Source organism: Trachemys scripta, chromosome 17, assembly GCF_013100865.1.
Source record: "Trachemys scripta elegans isolate TJP31775 chromosome 17, CAS_Tse_1.0, whole genome shotgun sequence".
NCBI lineage: Eukaryota > Metazoa > Chordata > Testudines > Emydidae > Trachemys > Trachemys scripta.
This window is the reverse complement of record NC_048314.1, coordinates 3,366,787-3,393,608: the sequence shown is the minus strand read 5'-3', so window position 1 is coordinate 3,393,608 and position 26,822 is coordinate 3,366,787. Positions and strand designations below refer to the sequence as shown.

At 50.8% G+C, this 26,822-nt stretch overlaps 1 protein-coding gene across 1 annotated transcript in view; it reads left to right on the top strand.

Moving 5' to 3' along the window:
* LOC117889358 (regulator of G-protein signaling 3-like) overlaps nt 1–26,822 on the top strand; it is a gene marked incomplete in the record, with an annotated part of 146,707 nt that overhangs the window by 65,285 nt on the left and 54,600 nt on the right. Inside the window, 4 exon segments of the mRNA XM_034793379.1 lie at nt 254–593; nt 3,123–3,162; nt 16,264–16,454; nt 19,944–20,027. Coding sequence (XP_034649270.1) covers nt 254–593; nt 3,123–3,162; nt 16,264–16,454; nt 19,944–20,027 — 655 coding nt within the window.

Below are 26,822 nucleotides of genomic sequence, written 5' to 3'. Positions count from 1 at the left end.
GAGGGAGTCTGGGCGGGGAGGGAAGTGAAGGGAGAGGGACTCGGGGCGGGAGGATGGGACGGGAAGGGAGAGGGACTCTCTGGTGGTGTGGGGTATCTGTGTGGCTGCTGAAGTTGCGTGGCTTGGGGCACTCTGTGCCTAGTGTCGCCTGCCGAGCGTATTGTTTGCCGTGCTGGAGCTGGGCTTGCCCATGGGGCTGGCTGGCTTCTCCCGGCTACATTCGTCTGACCCTCCCCCACGGTGTCTCTTTCAGGAACTGTCCCAGTGAGATCATCCTGCTGGTGTGGAGGATCGTGCCGCAGATCAAGCCGGGCCTTGAAGGCATGATACGGAGGTCGTCCTGCAAATCTACCTACGACCTCCAGTCGCCTCCAAACAAGCGGGAGAAAAACAGCTCGGTGCCCTCGTGCCCCGAGCAGCGCCAGAGCTGCCACATCGTGTACGACGGCAGCGACAGGCTGGTGCTGAACAACTGGGCACGATACACGGAGGTTGGGAAGCGGAGCCAGCACACGATGCCACCGTTGTCCCGGGCATCCTCCGACGGGGACAAGAACTACATCCTCTTAGCACCTCTGAATCCTGGGAGTCAGGTACGGTCCCCTCCAGCACTAGCGACGTCTGCCCCTGGGCACTGGGTGTGCCCCTGATGGGGCCACGCCTGGACCAGCTCGCCAGCCAGCCCTACCTCCAGGGACACCTGTCCTAAGCCACCTTGCACCTGAAGCGGGATCAGCCAAAGGCAAGGCCCCAGGCCTTGATCCCTAGGCCAGTGCTGCCTCGTCTGTGACACGCTCTGGCTTTCCGGAGCTGCTGGGCCCAGGGCTGCACTGGAGGTCTTCAGGAGTAGCCACCCTGAGCTCACCTGAGTCAGCCTGGAGGGTCCCCTACGTAGATCCTTTCAGGAGAGTGGGGTGCAGATTGTGGAGCTGCCAGAAATGAGGTGTTTAAAGCTCTGTGGTTCTCCAAGGTGCGGCACTGAGCTCTGGGCACTCATGGGCTTTGACACCTCACAGCTCCAGCTAGCCTGCGATCCTGCCTCCAGCCTCAGCCTCTCTGATGACCCTAGGCAGGCCCTCCCCCTTCCCAGCCTGCACCTGCACTTGCACAGGCTGAACTTCATGCATGGAGCTGACACTGCTTCTTGCTATATCTTGGTGTCTGTAGATGCCCTGGCTTTGGCTGTTTGCAATCAGCCCACAGCTGTGGGGTCCCTGGCTCCTGGTCCTGTGCACCAAGAAATGTCACAGGGGCATGATGCAAACTGACCCCAACGAGCCCCTTCCGCCCCCCAAGATGTCACTGGGGGCGACTGTTGTATCTGTGTCTGCTGGGTACGGTGTGGTTAGCTAGGAGGGGAAGGGAACAGTACAGCCCTGTGGGGTGAGTCTGGGCTGCTGCCTGTCTGAAGTGAATGCCTCGCCTGCCCGTGCAGCCACAGCGGGGAGGGGAAGCGTTTTTGGTCTTTGCTTATTTTCAGCACAGTGTAACCCTTCTGCCCATCTAAGTTGGCAGCAACAAGGGCCGGGTCCTGCATCTAGGGGTTCCGTTTCAATAACGCAATGCAAAACCGGCTCGAGCCCCCACCCAGTGACCTGGGACAATTACATACCACCCCCTGGGTGCCTCTAAGAGGCAATACTTCCCCTCTCGCAAGCACGGAGTCTGAGTGTAGCAGAAAATGTTTAATAACATGAGATAAATGACATCAGCATTAAATTGGAAAAACACCACAAACAGGATTCATAACACAAACCATGAGCAGAAAACCCACACCAGTAAATTGGGCTGTGTCCTTTCCCTTTGGTTCTTGAATCCAGCAACCCCAAAATCACCCAGAGTCCCCAAAGTCTCTTGGGTCCAGCAACCACCCAAAGTCCCAAAAGTCCAACAACCGCCAAAGTCTCTGATCCTGGTCAGTGCAACCCCAGAGTAAAAGTGGGGCACACAGGGTGCTAAGGGGCACCTTACGTGATCCAAGGCCGGCCAGCGGTCTCTCCATGGGGTTCTACTGCAGCCTTCACCACGAGCCAGTCCACTTCCTGCCGTCCCACAAACCGCTCTGCTCTACAAGCTGCTCCGCTCCGCTCACCAACCTGTGAGCCGCTCCAGCCGTCCCTGGAAACAGCTCCTCTCACTGTTCCTTAGACCACTCCAACCGGCCCCACACCACTCGCTGCTCCTCCAGTCATCCCCACAAATTGCTCTGCCAGCTGCTTAGCAATATAGCTTCAGGCTCCCCCACTAGTTAACACGGCACATAATAACTTTAACTCTTTTGTGATTTCAGCTCAGAGTAGGGGAGCCCCAGTGCTGGTGCACCATTGGCCCAAAGTGAATTCAGCTCAGTAGCCTGTAACAAAACTCCTAATAGAATCAAAGTTAGTTCTGACATTCAACAATGGAGAGAGAAGGTGGTGCAATTGGTGCCAAACCCTCAGAGACAGACCCAAACCATCAAGTACAAATATTTGTCCCCATTCTCTCTCAATTCACTGGCTTTTGTAACCCATGCCCCTTGTCAAGCAAGTGCTACTTAGGTAATGGTGAAGGACTCACTCAGTCCTTCTGTCATACAACAGTTTCACTGGCCTTGATTCACAGAATCAGGGTAACAAAACTTTATTCTTCCTGCCCCAATAACAGAGAAACTGGGGATCCCACACCAGCCAAAGTACCCACTTTGAGTTGCTGTTGTTTCATGCCAGGCGGGTGGGTGTGCCTATGCAAACAAGATCAGCCCCTGGAGTTCTTTTCCACACTCGCCATAATTCACCACCAGATGTCAGGGTAGAGCTCATCCAGTAAATTAGGTTCCAAGCTGGTGCTGTGTCCCAAAGGCCTCTTCCCATCCCTGGCAGCACTCACTGTGTGTGCTGATACTGTCCTGCTAAGGGGTATGACGGCTGGTTGTCCTGAACGTGTTTGGCAGCAGGGTTGTGCCAAGTGCTGGGGGAGGCTTTCCACCGGGAGGCTTTTAGTGGGTAGGATCCAGGGCTGGAGTTCTCGCCATCAGTGCACCTCTGCAAAGTGCTGGGGGATCTCTGGAAGTCGAGTGCTGAAGATTGCTGGTGTGGGTTCTACCGGGAGTAACCATGTCCTGCTTGCTCTGTGTCTTCCAGCTGCTGAGGCCGGTGTATCAGGAGCACGATGCCGCTGTGGGTAAGTGTCCATTCCTAACAGCCCACGGCTCGGCAGACTCGGAGCTTTGCTGCCTAGGCAGTTGCTGTGGTGCACCCTCAGCGGATGGGGCACTAGCCTGGGAGGGAAGCTGTGCTGGGTTCCCCTCGGCTGTGACCTTGTGCGGTCACTAAGCTGGACCAGGCCTGGCTAACAGAGCCAGCCTGAGGCCCAGGAGGGAAAGCCTCTGGCTTTGTGCTTTGCGAGGACCTAAGCCTGGAAACATCACTGCAAAGGCTTGAGGAGACAAGCTGCGGGACTGCTCTCCTTTGGCAGCAGGCGCGGGACCCAGTGTTGCCCTCCCCTCATGCTTAGGGTTTGTCCCACAGCTTCACCTCTCTGGCCTTCCCCAGCGTCCTCAGGCCAGCCCTGTGCATATCACCTGCTGTCGGTGAGTGGGAATGGTGATGTCGGGTCGGGGCAAGCAGTGGTTTCTCAGACCCACCCGCAGACATCCTCTCTGGGGCTGGGACTGACCTTTCTGCTGCTTCCCTTCTGCTGCTCACAGAAGCGGCGGCTGCCCTGCAGTGCCCCATCCTTGCCAGAGCAGCAGCTGCAAGGGACCTCCTCAGCAGCGCATCGCATATGGAGCAAGTGTCATGTCCTCTCCTCCTGGAGCCTGTCAGCTGTTCCAGCTGGGCATGGGGAGGAGTAGGTGGGGTCGTGCTGCTGTTCCACTGAGTGGACGTCCCTGCCATACCTGCCTGCCCACCCCTGCACCCCACCCCAGCCAGCTCCTCCCTAGAAACTCCTCACACAAGCCAGGGAAGACTCACTCCCCCATTGAGCCCCTCCCAGCAGTCAGAGGAGACCAGGCATCTTGGGAAACAAAGGGGATCCATTCTGCAGCCAACCATGAGCCAGCACCAGAAGGACGTTTTCCACGTCCAGCCAAGCACCACACAGCCAAAGGGCTGGAAACAACCCACTTGCCACCAAGTGGTAGGGGAGATCCCTAGAGGAGCTGCTGGAGGGGTGGGGGAAGCATGGCTGAGGTGTAAGGGCAGATGGATCTGGTGAGGGCCTTGTGGAAGGGTTGGTGAAGATTATGGGAGGAAGATGGTAGAATTACTGGGTTATTTTGTTGTGTGAAGGAGAGCGAATCACGCCAGGAGCGTCCTGCATTTAGCTGAACGAGGGGGAGCCTTCTTTGAGAGCTCTTGTTCAAATCTGGGAACACATCACTGCACGTCTCCCTCCCCCACCAGTGTGCCTCAGTTTCCCCATCTCTAAAACGGGGCTAATGCTACGTGCCCTGCTTTGCAAAGTGCTCTAAGATCCTGGGATGAAAAGCGCTGAGGGGGGATATTCTGGCAGGTCCCTGAATATCTCCGTGGGCCTGTCTGCCATGCATTGCCTGGGTCTGCCCTCCTCAGGCTTGGGCAAAGGAGCTCTCTAGATGCTGCTGTTGCTTCTCACATAGGACATCCCCAGTGGGTTCATTTTCTTACCGAGCAATTGGAACTGGCGCTGGATCTGGTTCTGGCAGGTGTTAGTGCAGCTGAAGTTACATGACTGTCTGAGGCTGCTGCAGCCACTGGGCCAGCTTTCCTTGAAACCCCGTTGGCTCACTCATCCCTTCAGCTCTGTTGGGTCTCTGCTGTGGGGTGAGGAGCTAGAAGGATAACAGCAAGTCCTGCCCTTCAGAGCTGTGGGAACTGATGCCAGTCTGGCTCCAGAGAAACATGTACTTCTGGTACCCCCCGCTGGGTGAGCGGCTTCCGTGTGCTCTGGTGGTGACATGCCCCATGACTCAACATATTGTCTGGGGAAAGGGTGTGTGGTTCCTGTGCACAGACTGCTCCAGAGCCGTGCGAACGGCAGCTCATTTGATTGTGGCAAATCCTCTAGTGCGGTGCTTCCCGCTGCCTCCCTGCGCAGTGTCCGCTCCGAACAGGGCAGCCGGCTGCGGAGGTGTGTGCCAATCGCTGGAAGGAAAGGGGGGCATTTGCTGCAGAGCGAGGGGCGGCTAAAGGGAAGGTGAATGGAGTGGAGGGTGATAGGGTTTTCTGTGACAAGCTGCGTGTTTGGTTTTTGGTGGATTAGATGAAGCAGGGCCCTAAGCGCTGAGCCTTTTGGCCATTAAGTGCTCTTCTGAGGTGTGGGATGTTTGTTTAAAATCAGCCTTTCTGAAGCAGCGTCCGGTGTGCAGAGTCCTGGGCCCGGCATCAGGACAGGATTGCTTGATGCAGGCCCACGTTAGTGCATCCAGTCTAGTTTGAAATGCAAAATCACTTGTAGACTAGGCTCAGTGCCTGGGCCAATGGGGCAGATGTACCTCCAAGGGTTTAGCTTGGGCTTGCTAGTGGTTTGTACTAAAGACATGGTTTTCTAGAGCCAGCGTTTGTGAGAAGCTGGAAAAGGCTTATCATCTTCTTAGCAATCAACCCTGTAGTCCCGGTGTGTTTGGCTGGTTGTAGCATGTTCTGCAGCCCGGAGTTCCTCTTTCTGCATGGGTGTCTGTAATACAGGAGGCCAACGACTTGCTTGCCAATGGACTCATGAGAAGTGTGTGCTTTCCCACACGTTGCCTCTCTCCTCTTGGGTGTCTCTGTATCCTAACAAAACAAATTCCAGATCCAGAGGATATTCATGTAAAATACATCTAGTATGGGAACAGTCTGGTGTGGAGAGAGGCCCTGGGCTGAGAAATGATCTCTCTGCCTGTCCTTTGTGCACTGGTGTGAGGCTTCTCCTTGTGTTTGGTTTATTTAATACCTCAGGAAGCCAAGCTACTGGGCGAGCTGTGCTGCTTGTGGCCTTGAAATGCCTGGTTCTGTTGAGAGACCAGACTTCTCAATAAAATGTTCCTGAAGCAATGAAAAAAGCTAGCCAATACCAAGAGATGTAGGGTTTAGTCTAGGGAATTCCAAATGCAGTCCTAGACCTCAAGCTGCTGCTGGGGTTGGGAGAAGAAGAGGGTGGATGGACAGTGGTTGCAAGGGGAAGGTGTGCATCTCAGTGAAGGACTTTGGTTAGCGGGGCTCAGACCTGCAGACCCAGCTTCTCCTTTCGCTGGGGCTGGGCGAGCAATGCCATACTAGCAGTTCTCTGTTGGCACCGGCCCCTTGCTTGAATCCCCCTGGTCCTCCAGCTCTGTAGTTGCTGTTTTACCCTCTCTGACCTAGCAGCATCAGCTACTCCTGCAGACAGCCACTGAACGTGGTCAGAGGGGTTAACTGCATGCGCCTGAGCTCCCTGCTGGACCTCAGAGTCCTGTACAGCAAGGACAGGCATGCCTCCAAGAGCCCCCTGGCCCAGGGGCGGCGGGAGGCCAGGAACCCGGCCTGTGCGGGGGGTCGGGCTCGTTTTGATGAGCGTTGGTGGGGACAGATGTTGCTGAGCTAAAGAGAGTTTCTCCTGAGCTTGCTGAGCTGAAATGACCAGTGTAAACGCAGGGACTCAGGGAGAGCAGTCCCAAGCGGGTGTGTTTCAGACTAAGCCCAGCACAGGTGAGAGAATTGCAGGTTCTCAGCTGGGTGCAGACTGGATGCTGGAAATCACCGTTTTCAGCCCGGAGAGCTTCACACGGCTGCCATTGCCGGGGAGCAGCAGGCTTCTCCCAATGATCTGCTTCAGGTGGGATCTGGATGGACGGTGGGGTTGTTGTCTGCTTGGCTCCAGGGTAACGTGAGAGCTCTGCTCTGGGCGTGTCATGGGGCTGCGGTTCTAGGTGTGGGCTAGGACGAGAAGTTCTTTATGCTTCTCTAATTGAACGGTCTCCTCCTGGCATTGGGGCAACTGCCTGTGCAAGTTTTCCAGCTGTAAAATTTTGTACTAAGTGTAGTTATTGGCCAGCCCCCTTAATGGAGCCACTGAAACATTGCTGGCTTCTCATTTTGTCTGTATGAAATTTTAGTTTGTACTGATCTCGCTAGTGCTTTTTATGTAGCCTGTTGTAAAACTCGGCAAATATCTAGATAAGTTGATGTACCCCCTGGAAGACCTCTGTGTATCCCCAGGGGTATGCATACCCCTGGTTGAGACCCACTGGCCTAACCCATCCAAGGCCGAAGGCTGTCCGGCCTCCTTTTGAAAACCTCCCGTGAAGGAGCTTCCACAACCTTACTGGGCAGTCTGTTTCATTGTCCTAAGATTTAATCTATGGCTATGTCTACACTACAGATATTACAGCGCCATAGCTGTACCGCTGCAGCTTCACCGCTGTAAGGTCTCCCATGTAGCCCCTCTATCCCGGCGGGAGAGAGCTCTCCCATCAGCATAATTAAACCATCCCAATGAGCGGTGGTAGCTATGTTGGCAGGAGAGCGTCTCCCGCTGGCATAGGGCTGTGCACACCGGCGCATCTGTCAGTGAAATTTACGTCAGTCGGGGTGTGTGTGTTTTTTCACACCCCTAATTGACAAAAGTGCTAGTGTACTATCTGCTATGTTGTAGTTTGAAGCTATTGCCTCTTGTCGTGCCCTCTGTGGCAAGAGAGAACAACTTTTCTCCATCTGTTTTATGGCAGCCTTTCAAGTATTTGAAGACTGCTCTCATGTTCCCCCTTAATCTCTTCTCCAAACTAAACATACCCAGCTCCTTCAGCCTTTGCTGGTATGGCTTGTGTTCCATCCCTTTGGTCATCTTTGTCACTCTTCTCTGGATCCCCTCCAGTTGCTCCACATCCTTTCTATAATGTTGGTTAGACTAGTATTTAGTTTGGAAAAGGTCCTACTTACTCCATGGCCTTATGCAGGAGTGTTTTGGCCTATTTATATTCAGGATGGTTATCATAGAATCATAGAATAGATAGCAGCAGGGTTGGAAGGGACCTCAGGAGGTCATCTAGTCCAATCCCCTGCTCAAAGCAGGACCAATCCCCAACTAAATCATCCCAGCCAGGGCTTTGTCTAGCCTGACCTTAAAAACCTCTAAGGAAGGAGATTCCACCACCTCCCTAGGTAACCCATTCCAGTGCTTCACCATCCTCCTAGTGAAAAAGTTTTTCCTAATATCCAACCTAAACCTTCCCCACTGCAACTTGAGACCATTACTCCTTGTTCTGTCATCTGGTACCACTGAGAACAGTCTAGATCCATCCTCTTTGGAACCCCCTTTCAGGTAGTTGAAAGCAGCTATCAAATCCCCCTTCATTCTTCTCTTCCGCAGACTAAGCAATCCCAGTTTCCTCAGCCTCTCCTCATAAGTCATATGCTCCAACCCCCTAATAATGTTTGTTGCCCTCCGCTGGACTCTTTCCAACTTTTCCACATCCTTCTTGTAGTGTGGGGTCCAAAACTGGACACAGTACTGCAGATGAGGCCTCACCAATGTCAAATAGAGGGGAATGATCACATCCCTCAATCTGCTGGCAATGCCCCTACTTATACAGCCCAAAATGTCATTAGCCTTCTTGGCAACAAGGGCGCACTGTCGACTCATATCCAGCTTCTCGTCCACTGTGACCCCTAGGTCCTTTTCTGCAGAACTGCTTCCTAGCCATTCGGTCCCTAGTCTGTAGCAGTGCATGGGATTCTTCCGTCCTAAGTGCAGGACTCTGCACTTGTCCTTGTTGAACCTCATCAGGTTTCTTTTCATAGAATCAGAATATCAGGGTTGGGAGGGACCTCAGGAGCTCATCTAGTCCAACCCCCTAAATCATCCCAGCCAGGGCTTTGTCAAGCCTGACCTTAAAAACCTCTAAGGAAGGAGATTCCACCACCTCCCTAGGTAACCCATTGCAGTGCTTCACCACCCTCCTAGTGAAAAAGTTTTTCCTAATATCCAATCTAAACCTCCCCCACTGCAACTTGAGACCATTACTGCTTGTTCTGTCATCTGCTACCACTTTTGGCCCAATCCTCTAATTTGTCTAGGTCCCTACCCTCCAGCGTATCTACCACTCCTCTGTATAATCTGTATAATAGTATAATCTGCGAACTTGCTGAGAGTGCAGTCCACGCCATCCTCCAGATCATTAATGAAGATATTGAACAAAACTGGCCCCAGGACCGACCATCGGGGCACTGCACCCGATGATCTAGCCAGCTTTCTATCCACCGTATAGTCCATTCATCCAGCTCATACTTCTTTAACTTGCCGGCAAGAATATTGTGGGACACCATATCAAAAGCTTTGCTAAAGTCAAGGAATAACACATCCACTGCTTTCCCCTCATCCACATAGCCAGTTATCTCATCATAGAAGGCAATTAGGTTAGTGAGGCAGGATTTGCCCTTGGCGAATCCATGAAGACTGTTCCTGATCACTTTCCTCTCCTCTAAGTGCATCAGAATTGATTCTTTGAGGACCTGCTCCATGATTTTTCCAGGGACTGAGATGAAGCTGACTGGCCTACTTCCCCGGATCCTCCTTCCTCCCTTTTTTAAAGATGGGCACTACATTAGCCTTTTTCCAGTCATCCGGGACCTCCCTCGATGGCCAGGAGTTTTTAAAAATAATGGCCAATGGCTCTGCAATCACATCCGCCAACTCCTTTAGCACCCTCGGAGGCAGCGCATCCCACCCCATGGACTTGTGCTCGTCCAGCTTTTCTAAATAGTCCCGAACCACTTCTTTCTCCACAGAGGGCTGGTCACCTCCTCCCCATGCTGTGCTGCCCAGTGCAGCAGTCTGGGAGCTGACCTTGTTCGTGAAGACAGAGGCAAAAAAAGCATTGAGTACATTAGCTTTTTTCACATCCCCTGTCACTAGGTGCCTCCCTCATTCAGTAAGGGGCCCACACTTTCCCTGACCTTCTTCTTGCTGCTAACATACCTGAAGAAACCCTTCTTGTTACTCTTACCATCCCTTGCTAGCTTCAACTCCAAGTGTGATTTTGCCTTCCTGATTTCACTCCTGCATGCCTGAGCAATATTTTTATACTCCTCCCTGGTCATTTGTCCAGTCTTCCTTCCACTTCTTGAAAGCTTCTTTTTTGTGTTTAAGATCAGCAAGGATTTCACTGTTTAGCCAAGCTGGTCGCCTGCCATATTTACTATTCTTTCTACACATCGGGATGGTTTGTTCCTGCAACCTCAATAAGGATTCTTTAAAGTACAGCCAGCCCTCCTGGACTCCTTTCCCCCTCATGTTATTCTCCCAGGGGATCCTGCCCATCTGTTCCCTGAGCGAATCAAAGTCTGCTTTTCTGAAGTCCAGGGTCCGTATTTTGCTGCTCTCCTTTCTTTCTTGTGTCAGGATCCTGAACTCGACCATCTCATGGTCACTGCCTCCCAGGTTCCTATCCATTTTTGCTTCCCCTAGTAATTCTTCCCAGTTTGTGAGCAGCAGGTCTAGAAGAGCTCTGCCCCTAGTTGGTTCCTCCAGCACTTGCACCAGGAAATTGTCCCCTACACTTTCCAAAAACTTCCTGGATTGTCTTTGCACTGCAGTATTGCTCTCCCAGCAGATATGGGGGTGATTGAAGTCCCCTATGAGAACCAGGGCCTGTGATCTAGTAACTTCTGCTAGTTGCCTGAAGAAAGCCTTGTCCACCTCATCCCCCTGGTCTGGTGGTCTATAGCAGACTCCCATCACGACATCACCCTTGTTGCTCACACTTCTAAACTTAATCCAGAGACTCTCAGGTTTTTCTACAGTTTCATACTGGAGCTCTGAGCAGTCATACTCCTCTCTTACATACAGTGCAACTCCCCCACCTTTTCTGCCCGGCCTGTCCTTCCTGAACAGTTTATATCCATCCATGACAGTACTCCAGTCATGTGATTTATCCCACCAAGTCTCTGTTATTCCAATCACATCATAATTCCTTGACCGTGCCAGGACTTCCAGTTCTCCCTGCTTGTTTCCCAGGCTTCTTGCATTTGTGTATAGGCACTTAAGATAACTCGCTGATCGTCCTGTTTTCTCAGTATGAGTCAGGAGTCCTCCCCTCTTACACTCTCCTGCTCGTGCTTCCTCCCGGCATCTCACTTCCCCACTTACCTCAGGGCTTTGGTCTCCTTCCCCTGGAGAACCTAGTTTAAAGCCCTCCTTACTAGGTTAGCCAGCCTGCTTGCGAAGATGCTCTTCCCTCTCTTCGTTAGGTGGAACCCGCCTCTGCCTAGCACTCCTCCTTCTTGGAACTCGTCCCATGGTCAAACACCACTTGCACCTCAAACTCCTTTATCCTTCTTCCCAGAGCCACGTAGTCCGCAGTGATCCGCTCAAGGTCATTCTTGGAAGTATCTTTGGTGCCCAAGTGGTGAAGCAGAAAGGGGTAGCGATCCGAGGGCTTGATGAGTCTCGGCAGTCTCTCCGTCACATCGTGAATCCTAGCTCCTGGCAAGCAGCAGACCTCTCGGTTTTCTCGGTCGGGGCGGCAGATAGATGACTCCCTGAGGAGGGAGTCCCCGACCACCACCACCCGCCTCTTCTCTTGGGAGCAGTGGTCGTGGAACCCCCATCCCTAGGACAGTGCATCTCATGCCTTCCAATCGGTGGAGTCTCCTTCTGCTCCTTTCCCTCAGATGTATCATCTAGTCCACTCTCCGTATTAGTACCTGTGGTGAGAACATGCGCACCTGTATCTGCATTGCTGGTACATGGACACTCCTCTTTCTTCTTATGGGTTTCAGCTGCAATGCAAAGGTAGGAGCAGAAAATGCAGAGCACTCTGTGATGGTCATAACAGAAATGGCTGGATTCAGGAACGGGCAACTGGAGGGACTGCAGCCTATGCAGCCACTTAGTACTGACGCTGCTGTACCCAAGCACTAGGCCCTAGCAGAGGGACATTGCTTTAGGCAAGATTCCTTTGCTAGTAATGCCCTGGAGTCTCATTTGACTTAAGTCCTAATGGATGACCTCGGAGATTTCTGCCTCTTGGTCCTCTCCCTGGTCTATGTGGAACACCAGCCACAGAAGGGGCAGCATCCCCGGGGACTAGGGCAGCAGCTTTTGGCTGACAGAGAAATGCAGCCAGATCCCTTTGGCAATACACCTCTGCCCCGACAGGACGCGAATTCGGATAGAACACGAATTCGGATAGAACGCGGTAAAGCAGCGCTCGGGGGGGCGGGGCTGCGCACGCCGGTGGATCAAAGCCAGTTCGATATAACGCGCTTTCACCTATAACGGGGTAAGATTTTTTGGCTCCCGAGGACAGCGTTCTATCGGGGTAGAGGTGTAGTTTTGCCCTGAAATCTCGACACAGAACTTAGATTCCCAGCCCCAAAGGCCCTTGGCCTGGGCCCTGCTCTGGCTCCTTGGGGTCACAAGGGATGGCAGCTGGAGTACTGCAAACCAGCTCCTGCACTCTGTCCAGTTCTGGTGCTGCAGCTGTGAGGAGGAGTCACTTCTGGCAGGCTGAGACCCCGGGGGTGGGTCTGGGTCCCCCTGTACCTCCCCAGTGCTTTCAGTGGCCCCACGTCACAGGGAGGCTTTCCAAAGAGGGCTCTCTCTGGAGTCAGCCACCACCCTGGCCAGGGGGTCAGCAAACAACATGTTATCAGTAGGAAATATTTTACAACTTCCCCCAGCTTGACAGCCCTGCTTTAATCTCCCCTCTGACACTAACCATGGGCCAGATGAACTGACAGTCTCCTCCCTCCCCAGACAGGCAGCACCCTGGCATTGCATTTTCAGAGCTACCTGCTTCTTGGTAGGCAAGGAACTCCCCTGCCCCACATCTTTGTCACACGCCAGCTTGCTGGGGGTAGTTCTGAGAAGGCTCTGAAGGGGGTGGCTGACAGCTCCAAAGGAGGGTTATTAGGAGCAGTGTTCATTGTCCCCCAAAAGCAGCACTTAGGCCACTAGCTATCTCTGCGGCCGTCGCCCTTTGACTGGGTAAGCGGAGTTCTCTGCTGAATGCATCTGTTCAGTGACGCATTGAGAGTGCCACTTACTGTAACAGCAGTCTCTAATATCCTGGGACCAACACGGCTACACCTGCACGGCATACGCACTTTACCATAACATTTGTCCCACATTCACTCATGCTGCTTTCCAGGCATAGTGGAACCTGCATAGTGTCTTCTGCTGACAGATGAATGAATCTGGCAGCTGGCCACTCTGAAACATTTGGGAATGCAGCTGTTCTGAAAGCTGGGTGCATTGCTCTGCGGCTGGTAGATTCTCACTTGGGTATAACTGTGCCAGGATTTGAGGTGTTTAGTTGACTGAAAAGAGCAGCTTCCCCCATAAATCACCTATCATTCATCTAACACTGTCCACCTATGGATCCCAAAGTGCTTTACAGAGAAAGGTGCATGTTGTTAGTCCCATTTTACAAAAGGGGAAACCGAGGAATTGGAGGCTGTGACTTGCCCCAAGGTCACTCATGAGTCAGAGGCAGGCTGGGATTAGAAGACAGCTCTCTTGACCCCCAGTTCTGAGGGGTCAGTCACTTTAGACTATGCTGACACTTGAGGCAGAGGAAGGGGGTTACATTCTCCCATCTTCATGTGGTTTGCACACAGGTGGAAGGTGTGTCCAAGGCAGTGCCCATAGATGTAATTGACTAGAAGGCTGTGTTACTAGCTATGCCCATTGTAGCCAGGAGCTGTCCTGCTATCATTAGTGTTATTAATGGCATTAGTTTAATCTGTAACAAGACATGGAGCTTTGCAACCAGCAACCATGCTAAATGAGTGCTTCTAGATCATGATGGCAACTTTTCCCAACCTAGTGCTAAACATTTCCCAAATCTAGTGAAAAGTTCCCAGATAAAGTTTTTTACAGTGCTTCTGTATCCTGGGAAATTTCCCCAAACCTGGGAATTTGTGAGTAAAATGTTTCAACTTGGGAAATTGGGAATTTTCATTCAAAACATTTTACTCACAAATTCCCAGACTTTGGGAAATTTCCCCGGACATAGAAGCACTGCTGACCCCTACAGCTGGCATTCTGAAGGCAATTAACTCATTCTCCAGCCAGTGCAGCTACTGCTAGGATGGAAGCACAGGAGAGAGCCCCACCTAAAAATGCCCGAGTGCTGCACGCCAGTAAAAGATCCATGAAACTCCATCAGTTAGGGCCTGTGCTCAGCAGTGATCCCAGCACTGTACCACAGGCTGTATGTGAGCTCCCCCATGCAAGGGACTGCACGCAGTTCTGACTGTCACCTTCTAAAGCGGCTCCTGTCGCTATGAGGAAGGCTCAGCTGGAGAGTGTGGGATGGTGCCGCCACTCCCAGCTCTCGGCCAGTTGAAAGAGAGTGTGTAGGGCACAGTCTTGCAGGGATTAGGGAAGTGTGCTGAGATAGTTTGGGTGAGTTTGGATTGCGGGCTCCGGTATGCGCCTGTCTCTGGCTAATTGAGAATGATCCGCTCCCCTCCCTGCCACTGTCCCGCTCCCCTTGGGCATCCCGGGGGTAACCAAAAGGAAGAGCTGTAAAACAAGTATCAGAAGGAAAAGTTAGATGGGTTACACCTTCTAATGCAGAGGGAGGGGTGACATGAATAGGCTTCTGGATCGCATTAATCCCCCTCAGCTGTAGAGTGCAGGTCTCTTGCTTCTCTGCACCAGGCCTCCGATTGTGGGTGTGGGGAAATGCTCCCAGCAATCTGCAAGGTTCTGATCTGTCTAAATTATGCCACTAGTGAGGAAAGAGTGGGTTGATATCCGAGCAAAGCGGCCCCCCAACCATCTTCCCAGCACACGCAGAGCACCACCGACTCTGGTACCTGTCCGGAAAGAAAACTAATGAGGTTGGTCAGATTTCCTGGGTGTGAAGATGAAATACAATGCTTAAAAACCGAAACTATGTGGGCTGGGTGCTGCCACTCTCACTCACAAGTCATCACTGAAATATACATTCACCATGTCTGAGCAGCTGGAATAGCCACTTGATCACTTTGGAGAGGCCTGGGGTCATTCATGTACTTACGAATATATTTACAAATCCATTTTTCTGACATTTATTTGGGCATCTGCCACCCTGAGCAGCTTCTCAGAGCTGCAGTTAAAAAAGTTACCTGCCTGAGAATGTTTTCTTCTCCCCATAATATGAAATCCGCTCCCCTGGCCCCAGATACCCTAGGATTGGGCAAGGTTCAGTTCTGGACCAGGGACAGGATTTCTGTATGAAAAAATGTAACCGTTTTAAAGTCCAGCAGGGCTAGGCCTGGGAGCTTTGGGTTTTTTTTTCTTATCTTCTTCCTCTGAAGCGTCAGGGCTGGCCCCAGCCAGAGATGGGACATTGGACGGGGTGAGCTGGTGCTCTGTGGTGGCACCAAGGATTCTCTCTCTGAGGGTTCTTGTTCATATGCTCCTGGTCTAACTGATCACCATACGTCGAGTTGGCAGTGACCTGCGGGCGGGGGGACTGGCTTCCTCTGCAGCATGTGGATGTGGGTCACTTGCCAGGATTATCTGGGTATCTCTCACTTAATCATTTCCTGGCCAGAAGTCTGGTCTCCTGCCAGCTGTGATACTTTGGTCTCAATTCTGTTGTTGGGTTGAGTGTGCGGGTGCTGAGTGGTGTCGATGGCCTGGGATATACAGGATATCAGACAACATGATCTGATGGACCCTTCTGGCCTTAAACTCTATGACTCTTTATCCCATTGAGAAGGGGAGTGTCCGTGCTTAGCAATGGGAAGAAGGTCCCAAGGTATGGGACAGTTGTGGGTCTATTTACGCTCATGTTTAGAGCTGTTCTGCATTTGTTAGTTTTTATGAGTTTGAGCCCTGCTCCATTGGACACATACAACAAATAATGCCAATTACATTCTTTAAAACTCGAAACCATTTGCAGAATATTTCTGACCACATACGGTGTGTACAAAATCCAAGCTGGGTGCTGGGCTACTGACTGGGTTTTATTGGCATTTTGGTGTTCATGAGTAATGCGACCATTTCACATCAGTGCTGATAAAACCCTTGTACCAACCACCCACTGTGCTGTGCGTGTGAGTGTAAGTCCATAGAGCCAGATCCTCAGCTGGTGTAAATCTGTTTGTGCCAGGTGAGGATTTGGCCCCATGTTTTGGTTAATCTTTGGCTCACTCAGCTAGTATTGTAGCTCCATGCCCTATAACGCTGAGAGAGACTGATTCCCTGCAGTTCTCAGTTCGAGTTACTCCCCTTTGCATTATCAGCGATGTCAGGAATTATAATGACAGAGTGGACTAGACCCTTGGAAATTCAGTTCTCGCTCTCTCTCCTTTGCTTTCTTTTGGTTTCTCATGGTCCCAGGAAATGCAGGGAAAGGCAAATCCCATACGGGATCTGGGCGGAAATCCAGGCTGATGAAGACAGTGCAAACTATGAAGAGCTATGGGAACTACCAGAACTGCACCATTGTGAGGCCTCATATCCCGCACTCCAGCTATGGCACCTATGTGACACTGGCCCCCAAAGTGCTCGTGTTCCCTGTCTTTGTGCAGGTAAGCTGGCCCTTCCCGGCACATCTGGAAACCAGGCTGTATGGCCAGAGGGGATTGACTGAAATCAGGGGGTTTTAAATTACCAAGTGCAAACCTGGATTTAAATCATCGATTTTAATCAGCTTCTCCAGTTATTTTCTAAAGAAAGGTGCTTTCTCTCTGGCTGGTATAACTGATAAAACATGTTGATTTATAACCAAAGAGTGCCTTTACACTAGATTTGGTACATCTTTTTGCAACCTAGCAGGGTACACACTAACACTATAACAAGGTACACAGTCATTTATCTAGCCTAATATTGTCAGATTCTTATTAAGTGTACATTTAGTATGTTAGAAATGGGGAATGATGTATTGCTTATTTATGAGACAATGAACTTTTGGCTCATGATTTGTGCCAAACTGCATTAGGATGGTAACAGGGATTTAATTAAACACACAAAACTGCATATAACATTTATTTTGATTGTTTTATTTAATCTTAAATATTTTGGATATGTAAATTTCTCTTATCAAAACCCGTTTCACATTCACAATTAAGTTATAAGAAGTTCAGGCCCTAACATATCTTGTATTAAATTCAGATTTCATTTTAAACAGGTTTATTTTTAAAAAAGAAAAACGTAATTTAAATAACGAAATTAAACAATCGGATTTTCCCCTGTTTACCCAGCCTGGTGTGGCCCAAAGGCAGCCCATGTATCACAGACTCGCCCTGCACGTGCTAACTTCAAGTACTCTAACAAACTGCAGTGCTGTCTGCTCTTTGCGCCAGAGAACGTGCCTCACATCTGTATCCCATCGTGGAAAATACTATTCCTTTAAGCTCTTCATTCACCTCTGTGCCTCAAAGACCCACTCGTAAGCCACCATTTACAGATAGAATCGACTTTCATCAAAAGTCTTTGGTCAGGGAACTGAGCTGTTGGCTGTGGGAAAAGATCCTTGTCCACGTGCTGTGCTGCACTCTGGGGATGGTGCTGCCGAGCGCAGCCTCTTGGCAGGAAGCACAGAGTTCGCCGCCAGAGCTTGAGTGATGACTATAGATACTGTCATAGAAGGGAAAGAAATCCTCCATGCAATGTGTACCTAAGAACTGGATCCCTCCTCATTTTCAGCTTCCCCCTCCTAGTATTGTCTAGCATTCAGTGCCTCTCTGGGGAACTACGTCCTGCTCTTGTAAGGGGATGGACTTCCCCTTCTCTAGCTTCTGTGGTTGACGTTGTAAAAGGGCAGCTTTCCACCTTTGGTGCTTGGCTGCTTGAGCCATTTGGGGGAAGCCTGACCAGTCAAGCCTGGGTTTTGACCACCAAGTTCTCATTACAGAAGGTACTGAGCGACATAGCTTCTGCTCGTGGCTGCAAAGGTGCATTTGTGCAGCTGGGAATGTAACTAGGAATTTCATGTAGTCTTGTCACTTGGCAGCCCTAAAATCAAAGCACGTCAAGACAGGCATCAGGATGTAGATGGATGGTAAGGTGGAGAGGGGGCTCTAACTTCCCAATTCCACAAACTTTGGTCTTGCAGTTTAGCTCTGACTTTGGTGATAAGAGCTGGTTTTAGGGCTTCCACCTCCTGCTTGTGCCCAGGTGGTATTGCACAGCTTTTCATGACTGAATAGTCCTGCATTTGGTCCCAGGAAACCTAAGGGAATCCTGTTGTGATGCCCTCTCAGGAAGTTCAAGACTGGGAGTCATCTTGTTACTCCTTGCCGCAGAGGGATGTGCATCGTCCACCTGACCCTCCAGTCTGTTAGTCCCTGAACAAATACCTTAAAAGCTCTGCCAGCCTTTACTTTGCCTTGCAGGTTAACCTCAGGTGCACTCCAGTCCCCAAAGGTCCTTAAAAAGTGAGCCCCGCAGTACCTAGTCTCTGGTCACGGGAACTCCCAGCAGTTACCACGTCTGCTGTCTGCAGAGAGCAGCATGCACACCAGCCTGTTGGATGAGCTGAGAAGTCACACTTCAATATACTGCACTGAGTAAATATACAGAAAAGGAATTGAGATTGAGTGACACTAAGCTGAGATAACAGAAATAGTTACAAATAAAACAAAAATAGAACCTGCATTCTAGTGGCTAAAACTTAACAGGGACCATCCTTGTCCAAGGCAGTTTCGTACCTCAACCCCACTCTCAGTGTCACCACGCCACATGGCTGGGATCCACTGGATCCACTGTGGCTACAAATGGCCTAACCTCTTTGTTCCCTCCCTGATAACAACCTGCCTTTCCCCGCACTTCTTATAGTCCCCTAAACCTCTGATAGGTTTGTTCTCCAGAGGGCTGGTGCCACGCTCTGCTCAGTTTAACCTGGCTTTTCCTGCTGCCTTGCCTACACCTGCAGCTGCCTTGTGTCTGGGCCTTTGCAGTGCTTGAGTTACATCAGAGACCTTGGCAGGCAGGTAACCCGGCATTCCTTTGTCTGGGACACACTTGTTCCTCAGCCCTGCTTGGTTACATGGACTGAACATAGGTGCGGACAGCTTCTTTCATAGCAGTCGTACGCACCAGGCTGACTCAGTTTGCAGCTTCTGGGATGAGCCCAGCCAGTTCCATAATCTGGTTTTCAAAACAAGTTCCCTTCCCTATCACTGCGTTCCACAGCACAACTACTACACGTGTATTGCATGCGTTATCTGAACTCACCGTGCCCTAAGAACATAACTGGGGCTTTGTTACTGTTTTATTGTCTTTCCAAGTCAGGGACTCTTGGTTTCACTTTGAAATGTTCCCACACTTTTAAAACTGATATTAACGACAGTGTCTTTCAGTGAGTTCAGACTTTGCCTCTGTGCTTTGCAGTATTTCATCTTGTAGGCTTTGCAGAGCAAAGTCCCATTCAAGGCAGAAGTTACACTGCTCTGAATGATCTTCTGCATGAAATTGTCTCAGAAGCTGGTTTTGGCAACATTGTGCAGGAATCAGAGCAACTGATTTTTTTTTTTTTTTGAGTTCTTGGCTGATCCAATGTCAAAGCAAGTTGCCCCTGCAAAGTTGGCTCTGTAGCCCAAAGTCCACTGCAGCATAGAAGGAGAGAAAGCGCCTGCCCAGAGTCTCTTCATCTTGCTAATTCAGTGACTCAATTAAAAATATGTAGCTCCCCATAGTCGTGTTGAAGCTAGATGAGCCCGGGGTGGGCTACTGCTGTGGTTGTGCTTCCTGCGCTCCGAGCCGCCACAGGCAAGCCCACGCTTTGCAGAAGAAGTAATGTACAGAGAAGCAGAAGCTGCTGATAATCTTTTTATAGCGTCCTATGACATAGGTGTTAAATGTGAGGGTTTTTCTCCCTTTTATCACTTCGCTGGACGGCAGTTTCCAGCCTTGAGAGATGTGCTGTCACGGGGCAGCTCCTGGCAGCTTCACTTTCAGTGGTTTACAGCTTAAACTAAAGGCTCGGAGCTTCAGGGGGGTGGAGAGTTAACACAGGTTTCCTGGGAAACTTTCTCATTTCGAGCTGACGTTCTGGATCCTTTTTTTTTCATGTTTAGCCTCTAGACCTTTGCAACCCGGTCCGGACTCTCCTTTTGTCAGAGGAGCTGCTGCTTCATGAAGGCAGAAGCAAAACTGTAAAGGTGAGAATTTCAGTCGCTCCTAACATGGTTATTGTGCTCATGCTTCTTAAACCCATTCCTACGCATCGAACGGGTTAGATTGAAAAGGTCAGAGTTTGACTTTTAAAATGCTTCAGTCCAGTGGAATTCAAAACCAGTTGTAGCCAGTTCATTTTGGGATAGACTAACTGCCACAGCAGTTGCTGGAGTCTTCTCTTCTTCGGCTCCACTTTGATGGCACAAGACCAAGAGAATACCAGACACATGCCAGTCATTTGCCTAAAAGCCAGGAGGTTTTTGTTTCTGCTTAACTGTTGGCTCAGGACCTGATCCTGGGGGTAGGGTTGGGCTCCTTTGTGCACTGTGGAAGCTCCCAAAACTGGAGAAACCAAAACAGGCTTCAAGGGAAACCATACCTAGATTTCATCAGGGTTTGGTTTTTGGTAAGTGTAGGTCCGGAAAGGGGAAATATGCCCTCTCCTAACCCCTGTCCCCTCCTCACTTGCTGCGTTTTGTGCCTGCGGCGTTATCAGGAGGGGGGTGCAAACCCCGACAACCAGACCAGGGCTGGTTACATGCTTGAGCCAGGCTGTGTACATCAGAAGGCTCAACAGCCAAACTCGGGGAATCTGGTGATTTCAGCTGAGTTTTGCTTTGGCTTCATTTGGATCCAAAATGTAGGCGTTGCAAACCCCAAGTATTTGAAGCTGAAGAAGAGGTTTGTCTAGGCTCCATTGGGCACTAGTCACCAGTCTCTGCCTGTTGTGAAAGCATGGGACTAGATGTAGTTTGTCTTAGATGATTTTGCTTGAAATACTGTCATGCGGAGCACCCTCCTTTTCCTGTCCAAGTAGAGGTGGGAGAAAGGTTTCCGTCAAAATATTTGATTGCCAAAAAATGTAGATTTGGGTTGACTGAAACATTTTACAAATTTGTGTCAATTTGGGGGAATATTTTTGGTTGAAATGAAAATTATAATTATAATGAAAATGATAAAACAATAATTTTAAATTGGAAATGCTGAAATGAACCATTTTGACATTAACAAAACATCTCACTTCAATTTTTTGGGCTAGATTTCTATATCAGCCTTCCCAGAGGAAGAGGTACCTGGGCACCCCCACTCCTTCAGCCAGTGGTTAGAGCACTCCCCTGGTGTATGGAGACCCACGTTCAAATCCCTGCTCTGGAGAAGGGGCATGAATCCAGGTCTCCCCCTTCCGCCAAGCGAGTGCCCTAACCCCTGGCTATGGGCTCCTCTGGGGATGGGTCTTGGTCAATATGGCCTGTTGAAGCTGTTCTGTTTGTATAAATACTCCCTGGAGTAGGGACTGGACCCAGGTACCCACCAAGTCAGAGTCGTTCTCATGCTGTCTGACCAGCCTCAACAGGAGAGAATGAGAGCCCCCACTGCAATACTCAGCAGCCTGGGGTTGGGGTGTTCACCTGGCGCGGGGGAACCTGGGTTCTAGTTCCTGCTAGCTGGGATTAGAACCTGGGTCTCCCATCTCCCAGGTGAGTGGCCTCACGATTGGGCTAAAGGTGGCATCAGCATCAGCGCCATCTCCTTGAGCTGGGTTTTGTGAATCCAGCCCTTCAGTCCCTTTGCTTTTATTAAAAATCAATTCCTTTGACCCAAAATGAAATGTTTTTGGCTTCTTAGATTCACTGAAAACTCCAAAAGTTTTGGTTTCAGTTCAGCCCAAACTGAAATTATGTTTTGATTTTTTTTGGAACTGCCACGAACGGAAAAATCCGTTCTTCCTCCAGCTCAGCTGATACGTGTGTAGTCGCTCGGATGCTCGGTAACCTGTTTGGCTGCACGAAATTCTGTGTCATGTCCATGCAGCCATGGAAGGACCTTGTCATTTGCTATTCAGATCCTTTTGTGTTTCATGTTTTTGGATGGTTGGTTGCGGAGTCTCAGAAAAGCACCGCCTGACTCCTGGCCAATGGCACACAAGCATCTGTGTGGTTCAGCTCTGTTAAATTGCTCCTGTTCCTCTCTATGGTGTTCAAAATATAATCCCGCCATCTTTCTGATCTGATTCATTGTCTTTCCATGCAAGTCATTGGAAAATTGTGTCATTAACTTGGGAAACTCATCACTGATTTGCAACTAGACTCTTGACCTGCCTGCACCTCAAATGTCCTTCATTGTCACGGCTCTTCTAGGGCTCCAGAGCCCCCCACGTAAGTGCGGGTATATGCAGCATCAGTGCAGCACTCAGCTGTGGGAGTGCTTCTCCTGTATGGGTGTGGAGGCACTGTCACAATATTTACCTCCCCCCGCCCCTCTGTGGGCAATGATTTAGTCTAGCCCTGATGCCCACTCCGGGTCGATTGGAGTTGCCTGTCTCCGGCGCAGCAAAATGTTAGCTAACCTTGTGTCACTGAGCTGCCATTTCTGGCTGGCCAAGGTCAGGGAGCAGGAAGTGGAAGTAGATGGGAACATGAAGAGGGTCATGCTGAGGCTTTTCTAGCTAGAAGAAATATGCTGCCCTGTCACTATAGCCAAGTGGCTCTGGTTAGCCATTTTGGGGCCCCTGCTGTAGACGTCCAAGCTCTGTCAGAGTGAGGGCGCCAGAGAACAAATAGGGCCTGGTGGTCTATCACGTCTAGGGGATGAGAGTGGGAATGAACACAACAGGTTATCAAGTGATCCATTCCCAGCTTCTGGCAAACAGAGGCTAGAGACATCCTGGCTAATAGCCATTGATGGACCTATCCTCCATGAATTTATCTAGATCTCATGGGACCTGGCAGGACAGGAGGCAGGTGCAGCGCATCCCTTCAGAAAGCTGGAGACCTCCCTTCTCCAGTGGAACTGAGAGCATCTGCTTGTCATCCTTAAACCTTTCATGTCCGATTTACGGTGGCATGCCCAAGAGCAGAGTCTCACCCTATACTATAGAGTCATGGATCCTTCTTGTGATGGGATCCGCCCGAGATGCAGCCTGAGACTGTGGGACCTCTGTGCCCTCTGAACTCTCCCCAGCCTGGGCTGTGTCTCACAATGCCTTGCTAGTGACCAGCAGCAAGCCCCTCCAGGCACTGTGATCACTCAGCACAACTGCAGGTGGAGCCCCACACACAGCTAGATTGCATGAATCTCCCAGAGCCACTCATGAATCACACAGAGAAAGGCATCAGCCGAATCCCCCCAGCTCCCAGCACTGTACCGTCTTGAGCAGTGCACATTTATTAATTGGTTCCCCACTTCAGCAATGGAAAGTGGACAGACACCAGCCTTTGTCAAACTAGAGCAGATTTGCCCCACACTTCATACAAACTCACTGGTAAAGATAAACAGTTAAACAAATGTATTGACTATAAAAGATAGATTTTAAGTGATACGCAAAAAGTCAGAGTCAGTTACCAAAAGAAATAAAATATAAGCACACAGTCTAAGCTCTCAACCCTATTAGACTGGGCAACAACTAGATTAAGCAGGTTTTCTCACCTCACTGGATATTGCAGTCCTTAATATACAGATTTCACCCTTGAAATCTGGGCCAATCTTCTCTGTTGGAGTCTTGTCTTCTTCTCAGTGTCTTAGTTGCTTGCAGTATAGGTGGGGGCAGGATAAAAAGTCCAGCATGTGGCCAGACCATGCACTTGGAAAACACAAGTCCAGGCACGTCCAGGGGGCATTGCTAAGTCCCCAGGCAAGGTTGGGCAGTTCCCCCGGTGTGGCCTCATGCAGGTGAGTCATTGCATTGTAGCTCCCTTGCTGGACAATGGCTGGTGATAGGTTGTTTAACGCCCCACCCAGGCATTGGTTACTTTCCTTGTTGTTGCCTCTGGGGAGCTAATATCTGGCTGTTCCCCAACTTACAGCATGTTTTAGTGACCACCATACAACCACAATTCTCATAATTTCACATGCATTAATGATATACATGTATGGATAGAGAAATGACTTTCAGCAGATCATAACCTTTCCCCTGTTACCTTACAAGGCCTGTTTTCTATGTAAGATCACGATTATATGAAAATGAGGAATATGGGGGTTCCAGGACGCTCCCCCAAGATGGAGAATGTCACACGTCTCTTCCCACCTGGCTTGATCTCAGGGCAGCCCTCGGCCTTCTCTATTTCACTCTCTGGTCTGCTCTCATTTTCCGGATAATTCCCTTTCCTCTCTGCAGTGTGCCATTGCCCTCTACCCACCTTCTCTTCTCACCCTGGCCTGCTTCAGCCTAGGACACCAGTTCTGAGTGGTGGGCATTGCTTTCTGATCCCTCTGTTTGCCTGGGCTCTGAATCATTCAGGAGCGGGAAGCCATGAGGCAGCTGGTTCAAAATGAACTGCTTTGCCTTTCCTCCCGGACTCCATCATCATCCCCTTCACTTGGACCATAACTTGGCACTTCCAAAGCCAGGAACCCAAAGCCCTTTGTCCTCCATCTCCTGTAGGAGGGAATCTGTCTCCATCTCTGGAGCCCTGCCAGAATCTGTCCTTTCTCTGGCCCTACCTCTGGTGCAATCCTTATTCAGGCCTCACACACATCCTGTCTAGACTGTATTGCAATTCCCGCTTTTATGGTCTTCCGAAATCCCCCCAACAAGCCTCCAGCCAGAGAATCCAGAATGCTGCAGCCTGTTCTGCAGAGGAACCTAGATGTACTTTGCCTTTGTCTGGCCCATTCCCTAATGCCCTTGAAGGCAGCCACTGACGCTACAAGAAGTCCCCACGCCCCTCTTCTCCCTGCTCCCTCTTTTCCCTGCCTTCCCAGCCATTGGGATTCCATTCGGGGCAGCCGGAAACCCTGCACTGGGAGCGCCACACGCTCCGAGCCCCCACCTCAGAGACACAAGCAGGACTTTCTCTTCAGCTCGTTCCTCACCGCCTTGTGCTGCAAGATCCCAGTGCTTGGGGTGCCAGGTCCAGCTGGGAGTGGGGTAGCTGGGCCGGGCTGGGACAACGGGTCAGACGGACCCACTGAACTCCAGGGGAGGTTTCAAAAGCAGCCTCTCAGTAACTGCCACTCACGGCAATTCCCTCCAGCCTGACAAGTCTGATTGGGCCAGAGACTTAATTGCTCAATACCTTCCCCTCCCCACCCCCACACTGCCATCACGTCTCCTTGACCCCCCCACCTCCCCCTCCCCCCCCCAGTGACACCCCCTCACCTTCCCCTCCTCACCCCCATACTTCCATCCCACCCGAGTGACACCCCCTCAACTTCACATCTCCTCTCCACCCCACCCTGCCATCCTGTCCCAGTGACACCTTCCCCTCCCTACCCCAGACCCCCCTCTTACCCCTCCCCATCCCTGACCCTCCCATCCCCCTCAGTGACAAACTCAGGTCTATCAGTTTATGTAGCACTATTGCTCAGTCGGTACAAAATGCTGGAGATTGGCTGTGCTGTTTAGGAGCTCAGCGGGCACGCATGGGCATGCTGGGGAAGCCCTGGGTGGAATTCTCTGGCCTATGTTCTCCAGGCTGCATTCTCATCATGGTCTTCTGACCTCAGAAATCTACGAATGTGTGAAAAGGACCTTTCCCAGGAAACTCTCTGCGCCTCTGTGCCCCGCTACCTCGCAAGAGGCTGCTAGCTCGGGTCACAGCAGTGACAGCACCATTCGGGAGAGAGGTGTGGGGGGCCACACCTCGCCAGGGGGCGCACTGGAGCAGCTGGGTAGCGCTTCTGGTGACCCACCTTGTTAGCAGTTAGAATCCTGCCTGAACCTGCGGAGTCAGTCCCCGAGGCCGCTGCTCAGCGAACCCTCAGTTCAGCGCCCCCAGTCTGAGATCAGCAGGAAATGCTTTGCGTGTGCTCCAGGGCTGGTTTATTTCTCTACATGCTCCAGAAAAGAACTAGCTCAAATGCAGCTCCCTTGTACAGTGGTCTGGAACTCTCCAACCCCTAACTTCTGGAATGCTCCCTCCTCCAAGGGTTGGCCATTCTCCTAGCTCTGCAGGAGGAACCTCTTCCAGGTGCCTAGGCTTTCCGAGTCATCTGGGGGGTTCACCCTGCCCTGGCTTTGCCATGGGGTTCGCGAGGAACATGGAGGGAACCATTTCTCTGTGATGGGTGTGGCCTTTGGTGTAAAGTAGAATAGCACCTTCTGAAAACCAGGAGCCACCTGGACACTTGCACCCTGGTATAAACACCTCCTGTGTAATCTGCACTGGACTCCGCTCCTGTTTGGTATAAATACCTCCTGTGTAATCTGCACTGGACTCCGCTCCTGTTTGGTATAAATACCTCCTGTGTCGTCTGCACTGGACCCTGCTCCTGTTTGGTATAAACCAGGGGTTCTCAAACTGGGAGTCAGGACCCCTCAGGAGGTCACAAGGTTATTACAGGGGGGTCACGAGCTGTCAGCCTCCACCTCAAAGCCCGCTTTGCCTCCAGCATTTATAATAGTGTTAAATATATAAAAAGTGTTTTTAATTTATACAGGGGGGTCGCACTCAGAGACTTGCTCTGTGAAAGGGGTCACCAGCACAAAAGTTTGAGAACCGCTGGTATAAACATCTCCTGTGTAGTCTGCATTGGTCTCTCCTCTTGTTTTCTCTACATGCTGAATTTTAATTTTTCCATGTTCCCCAGTAGGTCTGCTGAGAAAAGTGACTGTGAAATGGCATTTTATGTTCTGTGTTTGTGCCTCTGTGATCTTCAGTTCACATCTGCTCGGCTTCTAAACTAAATGATATTCTGCCTCTATCTTCACCCTACTTGTCTCTCCATTTACTGCCCCATCTCCCTTTCCCTTTCAGATCCTTGAACACACTGTCTGCAACCTGTGTCTGGAGTTCCCCGCTAGCTTCTTCCCAGACCCTCTCCAGTCCAGCTTCCACCCC